The sequence below is a fragment of the Neofelis nebulosa genome, chromosome 9 (assembly GCF_028018385.1).
Source record: "Neofelis nebulosa isolate mNeoNeb1 chromosome 9, mNeoNeb1.pri, whole genome shotgun sequence".
Lineage (NCBI taxonomy): Eukaryota > Metazoa > Chordata > Mammalia > Carnivora > Felidae > Neofelis > Neofelis nebulosa.
The window spans coordinates 66,819,295-66,840,415 of record NC_080790.1 but is presented as its reverse complement, the minus strand read 5'-3'; the positions used below and the strand labels follow the sequence as shown (position 1 = coordinate 66,840,415).

At 38.5% G+C, this 21,121-nt stretch overlaps 1 protein-coding gene across 7 annotated transcripts in view; it reads right to left on the bottom strand.

The window, feature by feature from the left end:
* Window positions 1-8,340, bottom strand: part of MTIF2 (mitochondrial translational initiation factor 2) — a 28,116-nt gene extending 19,776 nt beyond the window's left edge. Inside the window, exons 1-5 of one of the 7 annotated variants that reach the window (XM_058684072.1) lie at window positions 8,210-8,340; window positions 7,672-7,915; window positions 6,192-6,417; window positions 5,719-5,830; window positions 27-198 (exon numbers count right to left, since the gene is read on the bottom strand). In XM_058684072.1, the coding sequence (XP_058540055.1) occupies window positions 27-198; window positions 5,719-5,830; window positions 6,192-6,410 (503 nt within the window). In that variant the 5' untranslated portion in view covers window positions 6,411-6,417; window positions 7,672-7,915; window positions 8,210-8,340. Of the gene's footprint in view, window positions 1-26; window positions 199-5,718; window positions 5,831-6,191; window positions 6,418-7,671; window positions 7,916-8,209 lie in introns of those variants that run through there. The other 6 variants (XM_058684073.1, XM_058684075.1, XM_058684076.1 and 3 more) reach the window with 6 other exon arrangements.
* Between the last annotated feature and the right edge of the window lie 12,781 nt (window positions 8,341-21,121).

The window sequence follows — 21,121 nt, the reverse complement described above, 5'->3', positions numbered from 1 at the left end:
CTGCAATATACATGGTTAAGTTTTACCTTCTTACAGCATCTTTATTTTCTCTGACTTTGTCCTGTTTTAATTTGCTCCATTTTAACTTCATCCCCGCCTTCTTTACTACCTCTTTGATCCAGACTTCATCTAAATGTGAGTGTGCTTCTAGTGAATCTATGTCAATAGCAGTGTTCATTAAAGCTTCATACATACAATCTGGGTGGGAGAGAAAAAACCTTTTAGGATCATGAAATAAATGTTCACGAAAGTGGCCTCTATTAATAAATCTCAATATAAACAGCATACTCAATGAGAGGAATTAACTATTTAAGCTGTTCCTCTGTTAACAAACCACAAATAAGCTGAAAAGAAAATAATCTTTAAAATATGATTCATTTATATTAACACTTCTACATATTCATAAATATGTGAATATGCACCTTATGAATGATCTGAGCCACCAATAAAACATTATTAGGCATATTGTATACATTTAATATTGAGCAGTTCTTTGAAAACTTGTAGTTACATATGTCATGTCTATACAAATGTGTATGTATATATAGTTGATATTCATTATTTGCAGCAGTTCTGTTCTATAAACTTGCCATGAATACTGAATTAGCAACTACTAAACCATCATTCCAAGGAAAAATACAAGGTTAGTAGGTTCCTTCAGCTCCTGGTCACATCTTCATTAGCAATCAATACATACCTAGTTTTATGTGTTTCTGTTTTAAGAGACCTTATTTAATGTATTCTGTTGATTCATTAATACTGAATGCCCAGCCAAAAGCACTAAAAACAGCGCATGAACAAAGCTTATCTAACACATGCATTTTCTCTGTAAAGCACACTACAGCCTTCTTGCAGTTAGTAACACTTCACCACTATGCTTAGGAGCCATTTTAATCAGCAAAATCAACAAAAAGCATAAAAATGTAAAAATGTGGCACTGAATAAGCCACAAAATGACACTTGTTTGCAGCATGAGAGCTAAAGCAAGAAGGCAGAATGTTGCCTTGTTGAACCTCAGCTAGGAATGTGTAATTGGGTAACTCAAATTTTTCACTGCTCCACACATGTCCAGGAATGACTGCAAAAGCAGTGTGAATACTGATTTTGGGGCTACAAATACATTTTAGAGAATCTTCCAATACAAAACCCTCAAATAACGAGGATCAAGTGTATGTACACACACACACACACACACACACACACACACAATCTCCATATATACACACACATATAATTAATTAATTTACTTATGTTATCTATTTATGGTCTCCAAAAAGTCTTGAAATGTAAGAAAAATATTTACTTGGTATTCTATTTTACATAATGTACTTTGTTTTCATTTCAGTCATACTTCCTTGTGGATGACAAATGAATGTATCGGTCAATGAAATAAGTTTTATGTTTCCAGATGTTCAATCACCCTTTAAATATATATTTTGAGGGCCGCCTGGGTGGCTCAGTCATTTAAGCATCTGACTTCAGCTCAAGTCATGATCTCATGGCTCATGAGTTCCAGACCCGCATTGGGCTCTGTGCTGACAGCTCAGAGCCTGGAGCCTGCTTCAGATTCTGTGTCTCCCTCTCTCTGCCCCTCCCCCGCTCATGTCTGTCTGTCTATCTGTCTGTCTCTCTCTCAAAAATAAACACTGAAAAAAATTTTAAATATGTATTCTGAGAGACACATATGAAAGAAAGGCATCCTCAAATAAACAGAACATTATACTAAAAGAATATCTTATGCAGTAGTGTGCAGGTAAATGTTTACTCAGAAGACTCTCCAAAAAAAAAAACCACCCTAATTATTATAGCATTTCCCAATTTCCACAGTGCAAATACTCCCAGATGGTTGATTTCAGCTATCAACATGAAATCACTGAACACAGAGATGTAAAGAGATGCACAGTAGCATACCATTATATAGAATTTTCACCATATAGGTACATAGGCATAAATCACCTCAAAAACACATAGCAAAATGCAGTAAAATAAAAAGAGGTGGTTTTTTTTGTTTTTTTTTTTAGTTTACTTATGTATTTTGAGGGTGGGGAAGGGCAGAGAAGGAGGGAAAGAAGGAGAGAGAGAGAGGAAGGGAGAGGGAGAGAGAGAGGAAGGGAGAGGGAGAGGGAGAGGGAGAGGGAGAGGGAGAGGGAGAGGGAGAGGGAGAGGGAGAGGGAGAGGGAGAGGGAGGGAGAGGGGGGAGAGCCCATGTAGGGCTCTATCTCACAAACCATGAGATCATGACCTGAGTCAAAATCAAGAGTCATATGCTTAACCAACTAAGCCACCCAGGTACCTCAAGAATGAAGGGGTTTAAGAAGTATTTATTACCTTTATGATTTATGTTACCTTTGTTTATGTTTATGATTTTTAATGGAAGCTCACATACTTCCTTATAAATTAGCAACTGGCTCAAAAGTTGGTGCAAGCCAGCTCCACATATCACTGATCCTATTCTGTAATAATGCCAAGAAATCCTTTCCTATATATAATCCCACAACATCCTTTCCCAAGAAAATACATTTTAAAAGAATGATACAGGGGCACCTGGCTGACTCAGTTAGAAAAGCATGCTACTCTTGATCTCAAGGTCATGAGTTCAAGCCCCACACAGGGTGTAGAGATTACTTAAATAAATAAAACTTAAAAAAAAAAAAAATGACACAATGCAAATTTTCTATATGGATATGCTCTCATAGAACAATAAAATTCTAAACATATACATTATAATGAATACAATTCTAACAATGCTAAAATCCCTAATAATCCAGTAAATACTTTTCCAATATGATATCCTAAACTTTTTTTTTAAATGTTATTTATTTATTTTGAGAGAGCGCAAGCAAGTGAGTGGGCATGCACACGAGCAGGGGAGAGTAAGAGAAAGGGAAAGGGAGAATTCCAAGCAGGCTCTGCACTGTCAGCACAGAGCCCTATGTGGGGCTCGATCTCAGGACCCGTGAGATCATGACCTGAGCCAAAATCAAGAGTCAGATGCTTAACTGACTGAGCCATCCAGGCACCCCTGATATCCTAAACTTTTGAAAGGTAGCTTATACAAAGATAATCTCTTTCCCTTTATATTAAATGCATTTAGTATTAACATATTATTTTATCTTTATCTAAGACTTAAATATTTACAAATAGAAAAGTACCCAAAGCATTTCAACCACAGATATTACATCCTAAGTTATTTTAAGTGACATAAAGGAAAAAATTTATACTCACATTGCTAATTTAGTAGTTTAAAATATTCACCATCTTTAATTCAAATGAGAAGTAAATATAATATTAAATAAGCTTCAAATAGAGCTTTTATTTAAATCATGGCATATCAGTTTTGGGTCTAGAACACTGATCCGTGATTAAATTCATATTTCAATTATACTATTTACTTGGTAACACAGAGGAATTATTATAGTTATGGGAGTGTGTGAGGGGGGGAATGTTAAAAAAAAAGAATCCTCATCTTTTAGTGATAAATACAGAAATATTTATGGAATAAATGATATATTAATAATTGTCACTGGCTTCTGCATACATTATACTTATATTCCATTCTTACAGCTTTCATATATGTATGAAAACTGCCAACAATAAAAGTTTTAAAAATCAAGTATATTATCAATATTATCTATAAAATCCTACCAATATAGTTTTCCTTGGAAAAAATATCAATGATACAGTCATATCTATTTGTTCTCTTAAAGTTTTCTAATAAAATGATTATATAATCCAACTGCAAAGTTATAAAAATGCAAGACTGGGCCAATTTTCTATTCTTTGTGAGGATGCACATATACAAAGAGTGGTGGCACTTTCAGGCTGGAAACATTACAATTCTAGCTCTGCCCTAGAGCTCTGCTGTAATTTACAAAATAACAATTCTTGAGAGATAATTTGGTCTGTGAATAAAAGCATGACCTCTGTAGCCATACTCCCTGAGTTCAAATCCTACTCTACCATATACTAACTGTGGCAATTATTCATCCTCTCCATGCCTCAGTTTCTCAACCTACAAATAGGGATAATAATTACACCTAACTCTCGTGCATTATGAGAATTACATGAGTTAATATACTTAAAGTATTGGTACATGGTAACAGCTCAGTAATATGAGTTATTATTATTAATTGTTTTTCTTTTTTCCAAGAGTCTGCTTCACTTGTCACTTTATTTCGCTACAATAATAGGCTATTTCTTATTTACTGAATTTTATTGTCAGCTTATAATGAAAACTCAAATTTTGTTCCAATAATCTTAAATCGGTAATAAATGCACCAAGAGTGCAATGAAGGAATTTAAAAAATGACAACGATGCTATACATTTATAAACAAAAACAGTATTATTAAAAGTTATTACTATAGGGTGCCTGGGTGGGTCAGTCAGTTAAGCACCCGACTCTTGGTCTTGGCTCAGGTCATGATCTCACGGTTCATGACTTTGGGTACTGTGTCCAGGCTCTGTACTGTCAGTGAAATTCTCTCTTTCTCACTCTCTGTCTCTCCTGCGCTCACACTCTCTCTCTCAAAATAAATAAAGTAAACTTTTAAAAAAATTTACTACTACAAATATTTTTCTGCTGGCACTACAGATATTGTCACAATGAGTGAAAAAAGAAAATCAGGAGCGCCTGGGTGGCTCAGTTGGTTAAGTGTCTGACTTCCGCTCAGGTCACGATCTCAGGTCATGGTCTCACAGTTCATGGTTTGAGCCCTGCATCGGGTTCTGTGCTGATAGCTCAGGGCCTGGAGCCTGCTTCAGATTCTGTGTCCCTCTCTCTCTGCCCCTCCCTGGCTCGTGCATGCACACACGCTTTCTCTCACTCTCTGTCTCTCAAAAATAAACAATAAAAAACAAAACAAAAAGAAAATCAGAAAATTATAGAACAACAAAAGGATAGTAAGTATAAATAGAGTACTTCAGACCAAAAATATTCTTTGGACTCGGTCTGTGTTGAGCATGGAGCCTGCTTAAGATTCTCCCTCTCTTCCTCCCTCTGCCTTTGCCCCTCTCCGGAGTGCTCTTTGTCTCAGAAGAAAAAAAACAAAACAAAACTCAGGGCACCCGGGTGGCTCAGTTGGCTAAGGGTCCAACCTTGGCTCAGGTAATGATCTCTTAGCTGAGTACAAGCTCTACCATCAGGCTCTGTGCTGTCAGTGCAGAGCCTCCTTCAGACCCTGTCTCCCTCTCTCTCCACCCCTCCCCAGCTCGTGCTTTTTCTCTGTCTCAAAAATAAAAACATTAAAAAAATTTATTTTTTAATTAACCCATTAAAATAGTTTGGGGTACTTTGTTGGCACAGTTGGTTAAGTGACCAACTCTTGATCTTGGCTCAGGTCATGATCGGACAGGCTGTGACATCAAGCCCTGCATAGTGCTGACAGCATGGAGTCTGCTTGGGATTCTCTCTCTCCCCTCTTTCTTTCCGCCCTCCTTCGCTCATGCTCTCTCTTCTCAAAATAAATAAAGAAACTTAAAAGCCTACAGAATTTCTGAGAAAGAAGGGTTACTCCAGATAAAATTTTTTCCACCATTTTTGGCAAAGACAGAAGAAACGAATTAGAGTCTGTGACCTAAAGTGAAAACTATTAGAATGATTTGATATCTTTTTAAGCCATCAGTCTAATTTTCATCTTTGAATGCCTTAGTCTCAATGAAAATAAGATACCAGGTATCCCATGTTCCCATATTTTTCCTTATAAAAGTATCTGACCCACCTATGTCTTTTTCCATTGCTCTGGCCAGTTCCCCAACAGTCATTCCAATCCATACCTCCACTTCTTTTTTGAATTTTGGTGAAGACAATGGAGATTTCTGTGCTCTTTCTTCCTATTAAAAATTCAGAATGCAATAGAAGAAAAACTTTAAGTGACAATGTAGATTTATTCTGGAATATCTACCACAATCACAGCTCCTATTTCTACCAAGTAACACTCCCATAAGTAGTTAAACCTTAGACTAAAATTTAAAATCCTACATCCTTAATTCACGATCATACACTGATTTCCAGGTAATCAAATTCATTCACATTACTGAACAACAAAATAAAACTTCCTTTCTTCACAAAGATGTACTGCCTCAAGTGTAGCATTAAGGAATAAAGACAAAACACTCAAAATGAATTTCTACTCAGAGCTATAGGAACTTTCACCTCAGACCAAGTAATACAGTAACTAAAATCTGTAACTACCTTCTTTGTTACTAGAAGCCTATATTGAGATAGAGCCGCACCAACGAATGGGTCTATTTGCCAGGGTCGGATGCAGAGCTGAGCTGTCCCCACTGGGTAAGCAGATGAAAACACAGGACTCCACTGTGCTAACATTCTTCTTTGACCCAGGCTGTGCAGCTGCCTAAAGACAGTGTGATATCGTATCAAGTTCTCCAATTTCAATATCTTCTGGTTCATGTTTCCCCTGGAAAAAGTTTTAAAATAATATTGGGTTAATATTAAATTCAAGTTAGCAAGTATTAATTGGATATCTACTACATGAAAAGCACTGTGCTAGAGTTACATGAGTAAAGCTGGGTTTCTGCCCTGAAAGAATTCACAGTCTAATCAGATGGAATTCTAATCAGGTGGAATAACTAACTACTCTTTAGATGTTAACCATCATTATTGTTAATGTCTCTACTATGATAGAACTGAAATAAAACTTACAAAGGGATTTTTTCATTGTTGAAACATCAACTAACAAAATCACGAGAGCGATTTTTCTGAAATGCAAATTTGAACTCATCAGCTCTTTTTGCTGAACATCCTCCAGTGGCAGGCCATTATCCCATTTCATGTGCCACTTCAACACATGTTATTAAGGATATTTATCTGCCCTCTGCTAACCTCTCATTTCATTGCTTACACCCTTATAGCACCTCACTCCTATCTCCAAGCTTTCGTTATTTTGACGTCCCCCCGCCCCGTAATCTTCAATGGCTTGCCATCTCATTTTTGAACCTTTGCATATGCTCTACTTGAAATTGTCTTCTTTCAACCCTCACCATTTTTCCCTCTTCCTACCAACCCCTCCCAAAAAGAAGATGCTTTAGAGTGGGAAGAGAACACTTCATACATATCTATTGAATAATGCCTTTTGAATATCATTCTTGGAATGACAGAAGACTTACTTGAGAGAAAACTGCAACAGAACTCAGTGTAGTTCAGAACTAACAAAAGTATAATTACTTTTCTCCTCGAATGTTCTATTCCTTCTGCTCTCAGGACTGCATTTCTACAGCTTTGCTTTACAGTTTTTGAGGAAAGGAGTAACTAAAATAATGTGAGGTGTACATATTCTCCTCAGCAAACATTTCCTGAGTACCCATCTTTCAGACATTGTGTATGAGGACGTTGATTCAAAGTTTAATAAGCCAGAGTCCTGTCGTTCAGAGTTTATTGTGCCAATATAATGATTCTCAGGCACATTAAACACCTCAAGAATGGCACATGTTAAAATTTTTACTTAGGTACGAGTCCATGGACTAAGAAGTAAAGGGATTCCTTTAGGAAACATTTTTAAATGAGTCTAAACCCAGACCTGACAAGGGCATGGATTGATGGAATGGGAAGAAAGGCCCTACATGGGGATTAACCAAAGTACAGAAAGCTAACTGAGGCAGGAATTAGAAAACACACTGGTGGCAATAATCCAGGTGTGGAAACTGGAAGTTACCTCACTTACTACTTATTCCACGCTCCTCATTTTACAGAAAAGGAAAACGGGGAGTCCAGAGAGGTCAGAAAGATTTCTCCAATGTCATACCACCAATTAATGACAGTCAGGCCTAGAACCCAGGCTGTCTGACTCCCAATTCGGTGTTCTTTCGCAGCTAGGATCTCGTCATGGAATCTGAAAAAAGGTGTTGGTGCGTTGGTGGAAACGTCTGAATGTAAGACCTGTCAGCCTTGGAACTTATCTGAAAGGCAAAAAGAAGTCATTGTATAAGAATGACGGCTCTGGGGTGGCTTCGCCTCGAACCGGGCCCAGAAAGCCTTGGGCCCAGGGCAGGAGGGACGCGCGGGAAGAGGGGGGCAGCCGGCCGCTTCTGGGCAAATAACGCTTTCGCTAAACCTCAGCTGGGGTCACGCAGGGATTAAATGAAACGCGGAAAGGCTTCCGATTGCTCCGTGTTTACGATCGGTGCCACTGACACTTCAGGGCAAACAATACACGCCCCCTCGGGACGACCCGGCCAAGGAACCCCACTCACTTTGCTGCTACGTTAGGTCCGGGGTGTCCGGATTCTGAGGTAAGGCGGAGATCACCTTGCGGACCGGGACTGCAGTCCCACGGTCCGTTCCCGAAACGGTCCCCGTGACACTTCCGGTACCGCCGGAAGCGGTCCTTTCCGGAATTCGGAAGTCAGAATCAGACATAGTGGCTGCGCCGGCGAGGACTGGGGTTGTCAGAGGTGCCCCGTTGGAGGCCGCGGAGTGGGGGGTGGGGGGGTGGGTAAGCTCTACTTCAACCAGTGGCCTTCTCCGTGGATCAGACGCGCGCGTCGTCGGCAATCACTTGTACACTTCCCTTCCATTTCTGAGAAGTTACTATTACTCTGGGGTTTGAGGGGCCTTGGTGCTGAAGTGTGGAGAAATAATACGCTTTTGAAAGACACATAGCTAACAAGAAGGAAAAAATGCGAGGAAAGTGGTGATAGAACCAGTTTGTATATTCAGTTAGGGGCGTTCTGTTTCAAATGTCGCCTGATATATGGATACCCAGAGCTGGTTCCTGTGTCAGCTCCTTCCCTATGCGTAGGCTTGGGGACGTTATGTAAACTCTGTGCTTCGGTTCTGCACTCTGGCAATGACAGCAGCTACTTCATAGAATAGCAGTAAGGTTTATAAGAACACCTGGTTCAGGGGCGCCTGGGTGGCTCCCTCGTTAAGCGTCCAACTTCGGCTCAGGTCATGATCTCAGGGTTCGTGGGTTCGAGCCCCGCGTCTGGCTCTGTGCTGACAGCTGGGAGCCTGGAGCCTGCTTCGGATGCTGTGTCTCCCTCTCTCTCTGCCCCTCGCCCGCTCGCACTCTGTCTCTCTCAAAAATAAATTTTAAAAAAAGTTAAAAAAATAATACCTGGTTCATAATAAGGGTTTGCTGTTGCGAATATTACAGCCTCCTCCCAGAGCATTTCCACACCTTGAATGGACATTATGTCTTTTGGCCTGTTCCCTTGACCACAACCTCCAACACTTCTCAAGTGTATAAGTATTGTTTTATCTCTGTCGTCAAGGTCTAACACTACCCTAGGCTAATGATATGGTACAGAAGAGTTTCTTACTCAAAAGCATACTTACTGTTACCTCCCTCCCAAAATTTGGCCTCTTAACTCATGCCCCCTCTCCCCTTTTTCATTTTTGTCTTTCCAGTGCCTGCCACAGGTGTGCAGTTAGTGTGGCTGAATGACTGAATGGAAACCTCTGTCCTGGAATTTTTTTTTAAATGAACCTGACACCCAAACACTTGAAAACTATAAAAGTTCATTCCATTTTCTATCATTTCACTTACATTTACAAACATCCACTGCAGTGCAATTTCTGCAAGAAATTGTTCTTTGCTCTCTTATTTGCTTTACCGAGCACTTGAAAAACAAGCAGAAGTTCATTGGTAGAATACCAAAGTAGAGGTCATATCTTTTTTCCCCAATTTTAAGTGAAAATAATCGATACTTTTCTAATGAAGATAATACTAAGGTAGAAAGTTCACACAGTACCCCCCCAAATATAGAAAGAAAGTGGCTAAAAAGCAAACAAAAGAATGAGGGCAGTTAAAAGAGCAGAGGAGCCAACCTGAAAGACCTCCCAATGGCCAAAGTTGGAAACGTTTGAGCAACAAAATAAAATAGTATTAGATTATAACCCAAAGTATCAAATAAGTATACATGCATTCATGCTGATATGAATGAATGAATGAATGAATGAATGAATAGGGGAGAAGGGACAAATCCTTTCTACAGAAGAATTCTATATAATACATGTATATAACTGTCACTAGGAGGTTAAGCTTAATTCCTCTCCTCTTGAGTGAGGGCTGAACTTAGTGATTTGCTTCCAAAGAATAGAATATGGAAAGGGAAAAACAGTAACACCACCTTAACCAACTGATCAAGGTGAACATCAGCAATGATGTCATGTTGATATCACATGTCCCCTGAAATGATATGATGAGGACATTCATCTCTGTAGTATCCTTCCAAAAACTCACAACTCTGTAATCATGGGGGCTACATCAGACAAACCCAAATTTAAGAGCATTTTACAAAATATATGAGCAGAATTCTTCAAACTGACAAGGTCATGAAAAGCAAGAAAAGGCTATCAGAGATCAGAAGAGACTAAGAAGACATGACCAAATGCAATGTGGAATCCTGGATACAATCCTGGAACAGAAAAGCACATTAGTGGAAAAAATAGTGGAATCTGAATAAAGTCTGTAGTTAATTGTAGTACCCCAGTGTTAACTTCTTGATTTTCACAAATGTATCATAGTTACTATAACACGTAAACATTAGAGAAAATTGGGTGAAGGCCATGTGGGAATTTTCTACTGTCTTTGCAACTTTTCTGTAATCTTAATTTATTCCAAATTTTAAAGCATTTTGTTAACATCTCCTTTTTGTTTTTTAGAGAGAGAGAGCACATGCGTGCAAGCAGAGGAGAGGGGCAGATGGGGAGAGAGAGAGAATCTCAATGTGGCTCAACCCCAAATCCTGGGATTATGACCTGAACCTAAATCCAGAGCTGGACACTCAACTGAGCCACCCAGGTGCCCCCTAGTTTATTTTAAAAAAAGAAAGTGAATCAAATCCTAAATCTTACCTATCCAGAAGTAACCACTTTTATTATTTTGGTGAACATCATTCCCTGTATCTCTGTGTATAAATACATGTACACATGCAATTTTATATAAATAAGATTCATAGTATAAAAGCTGTTTTTTATCTTTACAGAAGTATATAATGGAAACCTTCCATATTGGTGAACATAGATTTATATCATTCTTTTTAAAGTTTTTTGGGGTTTTTTGGGAGAGGGGGCAGAGAGAGAAGGAGAGAATCCCAAGCAGGCTCCAGGCTGTCAGCACAGAGCCTGCTGTGGGGCTCAATCCCATGAACCGTGAGATCAATACCTGAGCCAAAATCAAGAGTCAGAGGCTTAACAAACTGAGCCACCCAGGTGCCCCATATCATTCTTTTTAAATGACTGTGAAATATTCCATTGTCTGTAAGTGCCATACTTACATAGCTACATATATGGGTTGTTTCTAGTATTTAACTTATAAAAAAAATTGCAATGAATATTCTTTTTTTTAAGATTTTATTTTTAAGTAACCTCTACACCCAACATGGGACTCAAACTTACAGCCCCTGGATGAAGATTGCAGGCTCTACCGACTGAGCCAGCCAGGTGTCCCACAGTGAATATTCTTGTGCATACACCTCTGCTTGCCAGTTCAGTTCTTTCTCCAGAATAATGCCTAAAACTGGAAGTTCTAGTTCCATTCAGTGGAGAATGGTATTTACAATCTAAGTCCTGGGTGTTAGGTGTGCTCTTTGTCTCTGCTCTCAAGCTTTCTCTGTGGACAAAGCTAGGGAATATACACACACATATGCACACATTTCCATCCATATACATTGAAAACCATGACTTCTTACTAATCTCACCAATTCCAATCTAAGACTAAAGTTTCAGCCTAGTCTTTTCCTTTTCCACCTTTGTAAACTTCCTTTTTTGGCAGTGAGAAACTGACTTTCATCAACCATAACATATTTAATTATTTGAGCAATTTCCTTGCATGAAACCAATCTTCACTTTGGCTCCCATCCCCATCCGTGAGCTTATGTTTTCCTTGCCTCTCTTCAGCTTGGAGTCCCAGGCCAATCCGCCCTTGAAGTGGATATCCTCTTCATCCTGGTTGGATGTAAAATGTTAACATTAGGGGAAACTGAATGAAGGACATTTGGGAACTCTCTCCCCTGTCTTTGCAACTTTTCTGTAATCTAATCTTATACCCATGCAGAGCCACCAGAACGCCCCTCCACCAGATTATTGCCCCACATCTGTGGATGCCTACCTTGCTCTCATCCCTAATGGCTTTAGGACTAAATTGTTGGAAAAGGGGAGGGATGCAGAAGGGGTCCTATTCCACTTCCTCTCATGTCCTTTGGGTGTTTTGTTTGTTTGTTTGTTTGTTTGTTTTAGAGTTGTTTGTTTTATTGAGAGAAAGCCCGTGTGAGCATGCACGTGTTGGGGAGGGGCAGAGAGAGAGAATCCCGAGCAGGCTCCGGACTGTCAGACTAGGGGCTCATGGTGGGGCTCATGCCCACAAACCGTGAAACCATGACCTGAGCTGAAGTCACTTAACCGACTGAGCTGCCCAGGCATCCCAGGATGAGGCATTGTTTTTAATGTTTTATCTCCATCATCTGATTCAGTCCTGCAAGACTGAATGTCTTATTTTTGCACAACATTTTAACAGACCAGAGGGGATGCATTATCCCTGGGAAACTTAAATAACCTGTCCAGGTCACATCCTTAGTGATTGGTGAGAGGGACCTAAATTCAAGTCTGTTTGATTCCAATGCTGTTTCTTAACCACTTCCACCTTTGAAGAACTTGAATTGAAGATCTTTAGGGTCTTATTCAGCCTTGAAATTTTACCTTTTGAACATATGAATATAAGCATTTTTTAGTTTAATTTGATATCAACCTGTACTCCGTGATATGTAGTAAATCTTTGTTTCCATTAGTATTACCACTGCTATTAAAATTCTTTATGGAAAACAGTAAGAGAAACAATTTTGTATGTTTTGAGTGGAAAACATGATATTAGTCTCCAGTAACCTCTAATAAGAGCTATGCCGGTACTGATTAAAGATACCTGCATTGGATTTTCATCAAAAATGAGATAGTTCTCTCTTTATCACTAGCATCCAAATTACATAAAGCTTTTCTGTGGGTTTCCTCTTGAGTCTCATCAACTTCACTGATTTATTTATATACACAATTACATCTCCTTAAAATGTTTTTTGCTATAGGGTCTTTGATTTTATTCTCTTTGGCTTTAATGAGGTATAATTGACAAAACCGTAAGATATTTAAAATGTACAACGTGATAATTTGATATACATACACATTGTGAAAGTATTCCCCTCCATTGAGTTAATTAACACATCCATCACCTCATATATTTACCTTTATTGATTTATTTATTTTTTGGTGGGAACAAATTTCAATAATAAATGCAGCATTATAGGTGTCCAACTTCAGCTCAGGTCATGATCTTGCAGTTTGTGTGTTTGAGCCCCGTGTCAGGCTCTATGTTGACAGCTCAGAGCCTGGAGCCTGCTTCAGATTCTGTGTCTCCCTCTATCGCTGCCCCTCCCCTGCTCACACTCTGTCTCTTTCTCTCTCAAAAAAGAAAAGAAATGAACATTAAAAAATACATACATACATACATACATACAGCATTATAAACTAGAGCCACATTTTTATACATTAGATCCTCAGACCTTACTGAGAGAATGAATGCTTGAACAAGATTGCTAATTTATTTTTAAAAATTATTTTAATGTTTATTTATTTTTGAGAGAGAAAGAAAGAGAGAGAGAAAGAGAGAGCAGGGGAGGGGCAGAGAGAGAGGGAGACAAAATCTGAAGCAGGCTCCAGGCTCTGAGCTGTCAGCACAGAGCCAGACGCAGAGCTCAAACTCATGAACTGTGAGAAAATGACCTGAACCAAAGTCGGACACTTAACTGAGCCACCCAGGTGCCCCAAGATTGCTAATTTAGATACAAAATTGGTTAATATCCTAAAGCACAATAAAGCTATAACTTTTGGGGTTATCTTTTCTGTGGGACAAAAATCATTTGCATCTCTTTGGGACAAAATTCATTTACCTTACTATCTGTTTTCTACACGTTAAGATCTACCCTTACAGAGTTATACAATACCTGTATACTAAAAAATAATAAATACCAAGTCAAAAAGGTGAACATTCCTAGAGAATCAGATAATCCCTAGAAGTGAGTGCCTGCTAAACAAAACCCAGCAGGACACCGAAAGGGCAAACAGTAATCCCTTCATTTATTTCCAAGTTTTGGGTAATTTTTCTTAATAGAACTCAGCATCTTACAAGCTTTTAAATTCTTTTAGGAACCAGTGCCAAAAATGTAATGCCACTAAGAATTACAACTCTAATACATGACCACTGAGCACACATTGATTAAGTGTATTGTAATTAGGATTGCCAATTGCTATTTTAAGCCACCCAGGACAAGTGAAAGGCTAACTATAGTTTCCTGATATTTATTGCTTCAGGCTATAAATGTATTTTCTCATCTTCCACCAAAATTAGAGAGTTAATTCAATAATTTATAAATATATATTACGAACCCATCATGTACCCATCACAGTTTTAGGATAAAAGAGAGAAATAAAATAGATGTAGACTCTTGTCCTCTTGGAGATTACATTCCTGTGGTGGGAAAGTCTATATGTATTAAGTGTTCAAATGTTAAACAAAAATTAGAAGATAATGTAAATGATATTCTCCATAAACTTAGGTGGGGAAAACCTTTCTAATCATAATTCCAAAACCAAAAACTATAAGGGGAAAACTGTTAGATTATACCAGCAGTTCTCAAACTTGAGGAGGCATCAGGATCACCTGAACTAGTGGGTGAAGCACAGATTGCTGGCCCACCCCCCAGAGTTCTGAGTCTATAGATATAAGGTGAGCTGTCACTGGTAATGTCACAGATGACAGTGGTACTGATCTGGGGATTACACTTTGAGAACCTAGATTAGACTACAGTTGACCCTTAAACAACACAGGTTTGAAGTGCACTGGTCCACTTACATGTGGATTTTTTAAAATAAATACAGTGAAGTACTGTAAATATATTTTCTCTTCCTTATGACTCTCCTAATAATATTTTCTTCTATTGTAAGAATACAGTATGTGATACATATAACCTACAAAATGTGTGCTAATCCACTGTTTATGTTATCAGTAAGGCTTCCGGTCAACAATAGACTATTGGTAGCTGTTTTGGGGGAGTCAGAAGTTGTCCATGAATATTTGACTGTGTGGGGGTGGGTGGTGGTGTTCAAGGGTCAACTGTAGATAAATATTTTAAATATTATACTATCAAAATACTAAAGGGGTGCCTACGTGGCTCAGTCAGTTGAGCATCCGACTTCGGCTCAGGTCATGATCTCATGGTTCATGGGTTTGAGCCCCGTGTCGGGCTCTGCGCTGACAGCTCAGAGCCCGGTGCCTGCTTTGGATTCTGTGTCTCCCTCTCTCTCTGCCCATGCTCTGTCTCTCTGTCTCAAAAATAAATATAAACATTAAAAAAAAGATTTAAAGATACTAAAAATAAAATTAAAAGAAAAGCTACAACTGGAAACACATTAGTAATATATAAACAATTAGGAATGTAAATTAGGAACATTTCTTCCCTACTCTTGAAGTTCTTTCCTGTGAAGGGAGCTCTTTCCATGCAATTTTGGCTCTTTTTCTACCCCTTTACACATTCAGATTCTGAAGGGGAGATGGATCTGATCACTGAACGTGGGGCAAACTCAAGTTCCTTTCTCTTGGGAGTCTGCCTGTCATCAGGAGCACAGCAGACAAAAATTGCTGCACTCTACTGAACTTACTTCTCCTTACAGTCTAGTGGAGAAGTTTATATTTTATCTTGATGGCATTAAGTTGATATTTGATATGTATAGATATATCATCCTCCATCAGTAAGCATAATATTGATACTTGTATTTTTCCTAAAATTAAAAACAGTGCAAAAGCATATTTGCTTATTTAATATCCTTGACTCTGGTAATCAAATAACTGTTAATTAACATGTGGAGAATAGAACATTCTTATACTGTAAATTAATAAAACCATTCTAGAGGGCAATAGACAATAGCTATCAATTTAAATTATAAATTGTGTAACTTTGCAGTCTCTGGGGATTTATTCTATGGAAAAAATAATTACGCAAACATAGATATAGGAATATAGATATTTATGATAGACTTATTTATAATATGGAAAATTTTGAAATTATTTACATGTAAGTCATTGGACATTGGACATTTCCAAATTTGGGGTTGGGTGAATAAGTAGAATACTAAAGAAACATTGCCAGTAACAATGTTGATCTCTACTGACTTGAAAAGAGACCTATTGGGTGAAAATAAAAAGCAGATCATAAAATATCATATGTTGTATAATTCTGTCTTGATCAGGTAAAATTAGAAATAAACAGCATTATATAGAATTTACATACACATTATATGTGTGATGTGAATATATGTATAATACCTGTGACAGATATTTTTTAAAAATTTTTTGATGTTTACTTATTATTGAGAAACAGAGAGAGATAGAGTATGAGCATGGGAGGGGCAGAGAGAGGGGGAGATACAGAACCTGAAGCAGGTTCCAGGCTCTGATCTATCAGGACAGAGCCCGATGCAGGGCTTGAACTCACAAACTGTGAGATCATGACCTGAGCCGAAGTTGGATGCTTTACCGACTGAGCCACCCAGGTGCTCCTGTGACAAATATTTTTTAATCTTTTTTGTGTGTGTGATCTAATTTTTTTTTTTTTGGTAAAAACACATATATTTTTAACTTTTGTATTTATTTTTAAGTATGATTATATAACATTTATTTAAAAAATAAATTCATGGGGTACCTGGGTGCTTCAGTCAGTTAAGCATCTGACTCTTGATTTCTTGATTTCAGCTCAGATCATGATCTCATGGTTCCTAAGACTGAGCCTGAATCAGGCACCATGCTGACAGCACAGAGCCTGCTTGGGATTCTCTCTCTCTCTCTCTCTCTCTCTCTGTCCCTCCCCCTATTCACATGGCCTCTCACCCTCTCTCTCAAAATAAATAAATAAACTTTTAAATTAATAAATACATACAAATTGTTAAAAACATTAAACAATATTTTTATACTCTGAAAAAACTAGTTATTTTATATTTTGGAGATATAGTGAATATGAGGTTCTTTCTGATCGAACTGGCCCTTTTTGTTCTTACGTTACATCCAGTACATTTCAAAAGTGTGCTTATTAATATTTACTCAAATCAACATTCGCCATAAATAGGTAAATCACATCAGCAGGAGTAGAGGAATAATATGTGATTTCTGGTCTCAATGTTATATTTTTATTGAAATTTTTGCAAACATATTCTACTTGCAAGTTAATTTAATGTATTAAAATCATGGGAAATTTCTCTTGTTAGCCAGTAAGGCAAGGACAAAAATTCCAAAGTAGTTCCTTGAACCGTATCCGATCAAATTAATTATTCTGAAATGCTAGACTTAAAATATCCCAAGTCCCTATGCAAGGTAGGAAAAAATAATCTATATTATAGTACTTTTGTAGAGAAATCAATTTTCTTGTCTTGCTGTGAGAACTGCCTACAGACCACGTAATAACACTGAATATAAAGCTCTTTTCATCTCCACTCATTAATCTAGTGATCTAAAGTTCACTTGGTCCAGAAAGTTAGAACTGGTTTGCAGAGCAGCTAGCACGGAGCTCACTTCGCTGGCCAGGCCTCCCTCGGCAGGGGATCCTGAATGACAGTAGTTGCTGCCTAGGGTCAGGAGGCCAGGATTACTCACGAGGTGTTTGCAGCAGGGCCTGGGGCTCAGGTCAGCGTCTGGAAGCAGTTCTGCGTCCAGAGCAAAGCTTCCTTATGACCACCTAACTTAAAATGAGTGTTGAAAGTGAACAAAAAGAAAACATGTTATTTCTCTGCTTAATCGGCTGTCATCTACCACATGTGTTTTGTTTTGTTTATGTTGTATGAAACCAATATTTTTCCAGGCAGGAAAACTGAATGTTTTCACCCGTTTCATATTTTAACTTAGGGGTAATTAAATTCAGTCTGCCCACTTACTAATTTTTTTACACTGTAACTTTCTTCTGTTTTGAAGTCTTTGTTGAAAATAGCTTCATGTGATCTTATTTGTGGAGACGTGGTTTGCATTTCTTTATTTTTAATACCTTATTGATTCCCCCCTCCGTTATAAAAATAACATATGTTCAACATAGAAATTTTCAGAAGATAGAACTACAAAGAAACATTTTTACAATACTTGCAGTTCTATTAGCCAGAGATAACCACTTTGAGAAATGTATTTTCAGCAGGTGAGAATTTTCGTTCCCACCCCCATTGTGTGTGAAATGGAGCCATGACTCTCCTCCCCTTGCCTGTTGCACGCCAATCCCACTGACCCTCTTCCAATGCCTTTTCCTTGGTTTGCTTCCTCTCACCCTTGCACACAGGGTCATGCTGTTTCCTCTGCCTGATTCACTCTTCTCTCTCTGCCCTCTTAATTCCTACTCACCTTTCAGATTTCAGTTTAAGCTTCACTTCCTCAGAGAGGCCTTCCTTGATCTGCTCCTCCGTCCCCAGACAAGGTCGGCTTCCCTGATTATGGACTCTTAGCATCACTTATATGTCTTTAGCACTTGCCTCCCATGCAATTTAACACTTGTTTCTGTGACTATTTGACTAATATCTGTCTCCTGCAATATACTGTTTGCTCCACCAGGGCAGAAGCTCTGCCTGGTTTTGCTCATCATTACACCTTTAGCCTGTAGCTGATCTTCAATCATATTTTGAGTTGAATATAATATGGCCCATGTCCCCACATATTGGAGCTGCAAGGAACATTAACCTGAGGCTATCAACTGAGATTTCCTCTCTTCTCCACGGAATCATCCAGGAACCTGAGTCTCTGGAGGAGCCAGGGAACTGGACTGTGGGGTTATTGTCTTTTTTGTCATGGCTCCTCATTGAGCGACGATGCTCAGATGTACTTGTGCCTCATCTGCTTAGGCAGTGCTGGCCCAGGTGGACTGCCTTCCACTGACAGTGGGTGTCTATCTTGCTACCCACTGGAGGGACAAAATGCCAAGAAAGGGACTGTTCTCTACCCTTCCATCCTTCCCACTCTGGTCTTCACCTTCTCTTCTGACTTGGAGGAAACTGAAGTTTCCTCCTAGATCCTCGCTTATCTAGGAACTAACCTCCATCTTCTCCTGACCTAGGAATAATCCTCTTCCATAGACCTTCAGAAGCCAATTTTTGTGAAATAGGTTTAGGGAACGATTCTAATACTAATTAGTTTTTAAGCTACTCTGTTATATAGGTATGTGTATTTAGAAGCAAAAGTGGGGCTGTGTTGTCTATCCTCTATAATTCATGTTCTCCATTTAGTAAATTGTGTTTCCCTATATTTTCAAATATTGAGAGCATGATTGAGAATATGGAATTCCCTAGGAAGATGTCACCTAATTTATTTTGCATGGCCCTTTATGGTGGGACATACCTGGTTCCTTAATACAACAGGTAATGATTCTTTGTGCCTACTTCTCGCCTTGTCTTCTACTGACAGGCTTCTAGTTCTGCTCTACTGTCACAATGAATCATACTGCCCCAGGACATACTGTGCTTTTCCTCCGCCATCTCTCAGCTCCTGGGTTTCCTCTTTTTTTCTGCAGACTCCTACTTATTCTTCAAACTGATGCCATCTTTCCCTAATGCTTTCCTTGGTGCACCTGCCCAGTCTTAGCACCCTTCCTCTGGGCTCCTAAAGCACCCACATTATGCTACTATTGTTGCACTAGTCACACTTTCTTGGATTTATTCTCTGTGAATGTTTCAGTCCTCTTTGCCAGATTTTAAGGTCTTTGAGAGCAGAGAGCGTGGCACATAGAGATGTTCCAAAAGATATGTTCAAGAGACGTAGATTGCAGCAAATATTTTTTCCCCGATTGTTTCACTTTTTTTGGAGTATGTACTGCTTCTTAGGATGGCTTTCAACTTATCTGACCTGGAATTGTCCTTTGTTTCACTCAGTAATGGGGATCTCTAACATACTTCATCTAATAAATGCAATGATACCCAGTTCCCATGGTGCTGATAAATGTTTTGGCCTTTTTATTTCCTTTGTCAGATAGGCTACAGTTGTAGTTATTTCTTTACTTTGAGCAGACCTATATGTGGACCTATATGTGGTCCGTTTTCGTGGACCCTAGTGTAACTCCATTTTCCACCTCCCTATTTCAGATTCTGTCCCTTTCTGTCCAGTATCCACACTCCTCCTAATGACAAAAAGTCTTTCCCTCAATACTTTCTTGTAGAAATGCCACAAGACTTCTTGCTTATTCTTTTCCTGTTTGTAAAATAATTCAATAAAATGTATTTATCAGATATGAACCCTCTCCTAGAATTGTGAGACTTCTATAACATTTTTAAATTCAAGTTCTGTGACTAGATATCTAGTTCCTCAAGCTCATGCTTATCATTTTTAATATAACCTGTTTCATGTTGTGTCTGGTGTAAATTTGAGATTGTATTTGCCTTGAAGACAAAGGACGATAGTGAGGATAGCATTTCTTTTGTAATTAATACAATGCTGACATAATGCATGATAAATATTGCATTAACCCTGGGCTAGGATAGTTTTTAAGCAGTTACTGCATTAACCCTGGGTTAGGATAGTTTTTAAGCAGTGATATAAAGTTCTTTTACCATAGACAGATTTGGCTCCATTTTATAATAAAAATCTTTGGTTTTAAGACTCGCTTAAAGCAGCATACTTGGTCATTCCACCACAAGTAGACTAAATTAAGAGAACATTAGTGTCAATCAAGTGGGAAAATGATAGTAGTTTAGGCTGGGGTGATGGAAGTGGTAAGAAGTGGAAGGACTTTAGAAAATGAACAGTGATGGAGTAGCTATAGGGGTGTGTGTGTGTGGTGTCTGTTGGGGGGAGAATTCATGTCTCAAATAACTGATGGATGGCAGTTCATTTCCAAAGAGACTTCTACGACAGAAAATTCAATTGCGTAGACAATGCGTGAGATGCAAATGCCAGTTTTTGCTCTTTGTGTTCTCTTTTGCAGCTGTCATGGAGATCTTACCCTTGGTTAATGTGTTCCTACTTTTGGACATACTTACATGTCTTAGTTACAATCAGATTCCAACTCTTCTTTCCCGTGTTTACTCTTAGCTCACCATGATTGGATTTGGGGTTTCTTGAACATCTTCAAATATTTAAGGACAATTATTTGGGATATGCC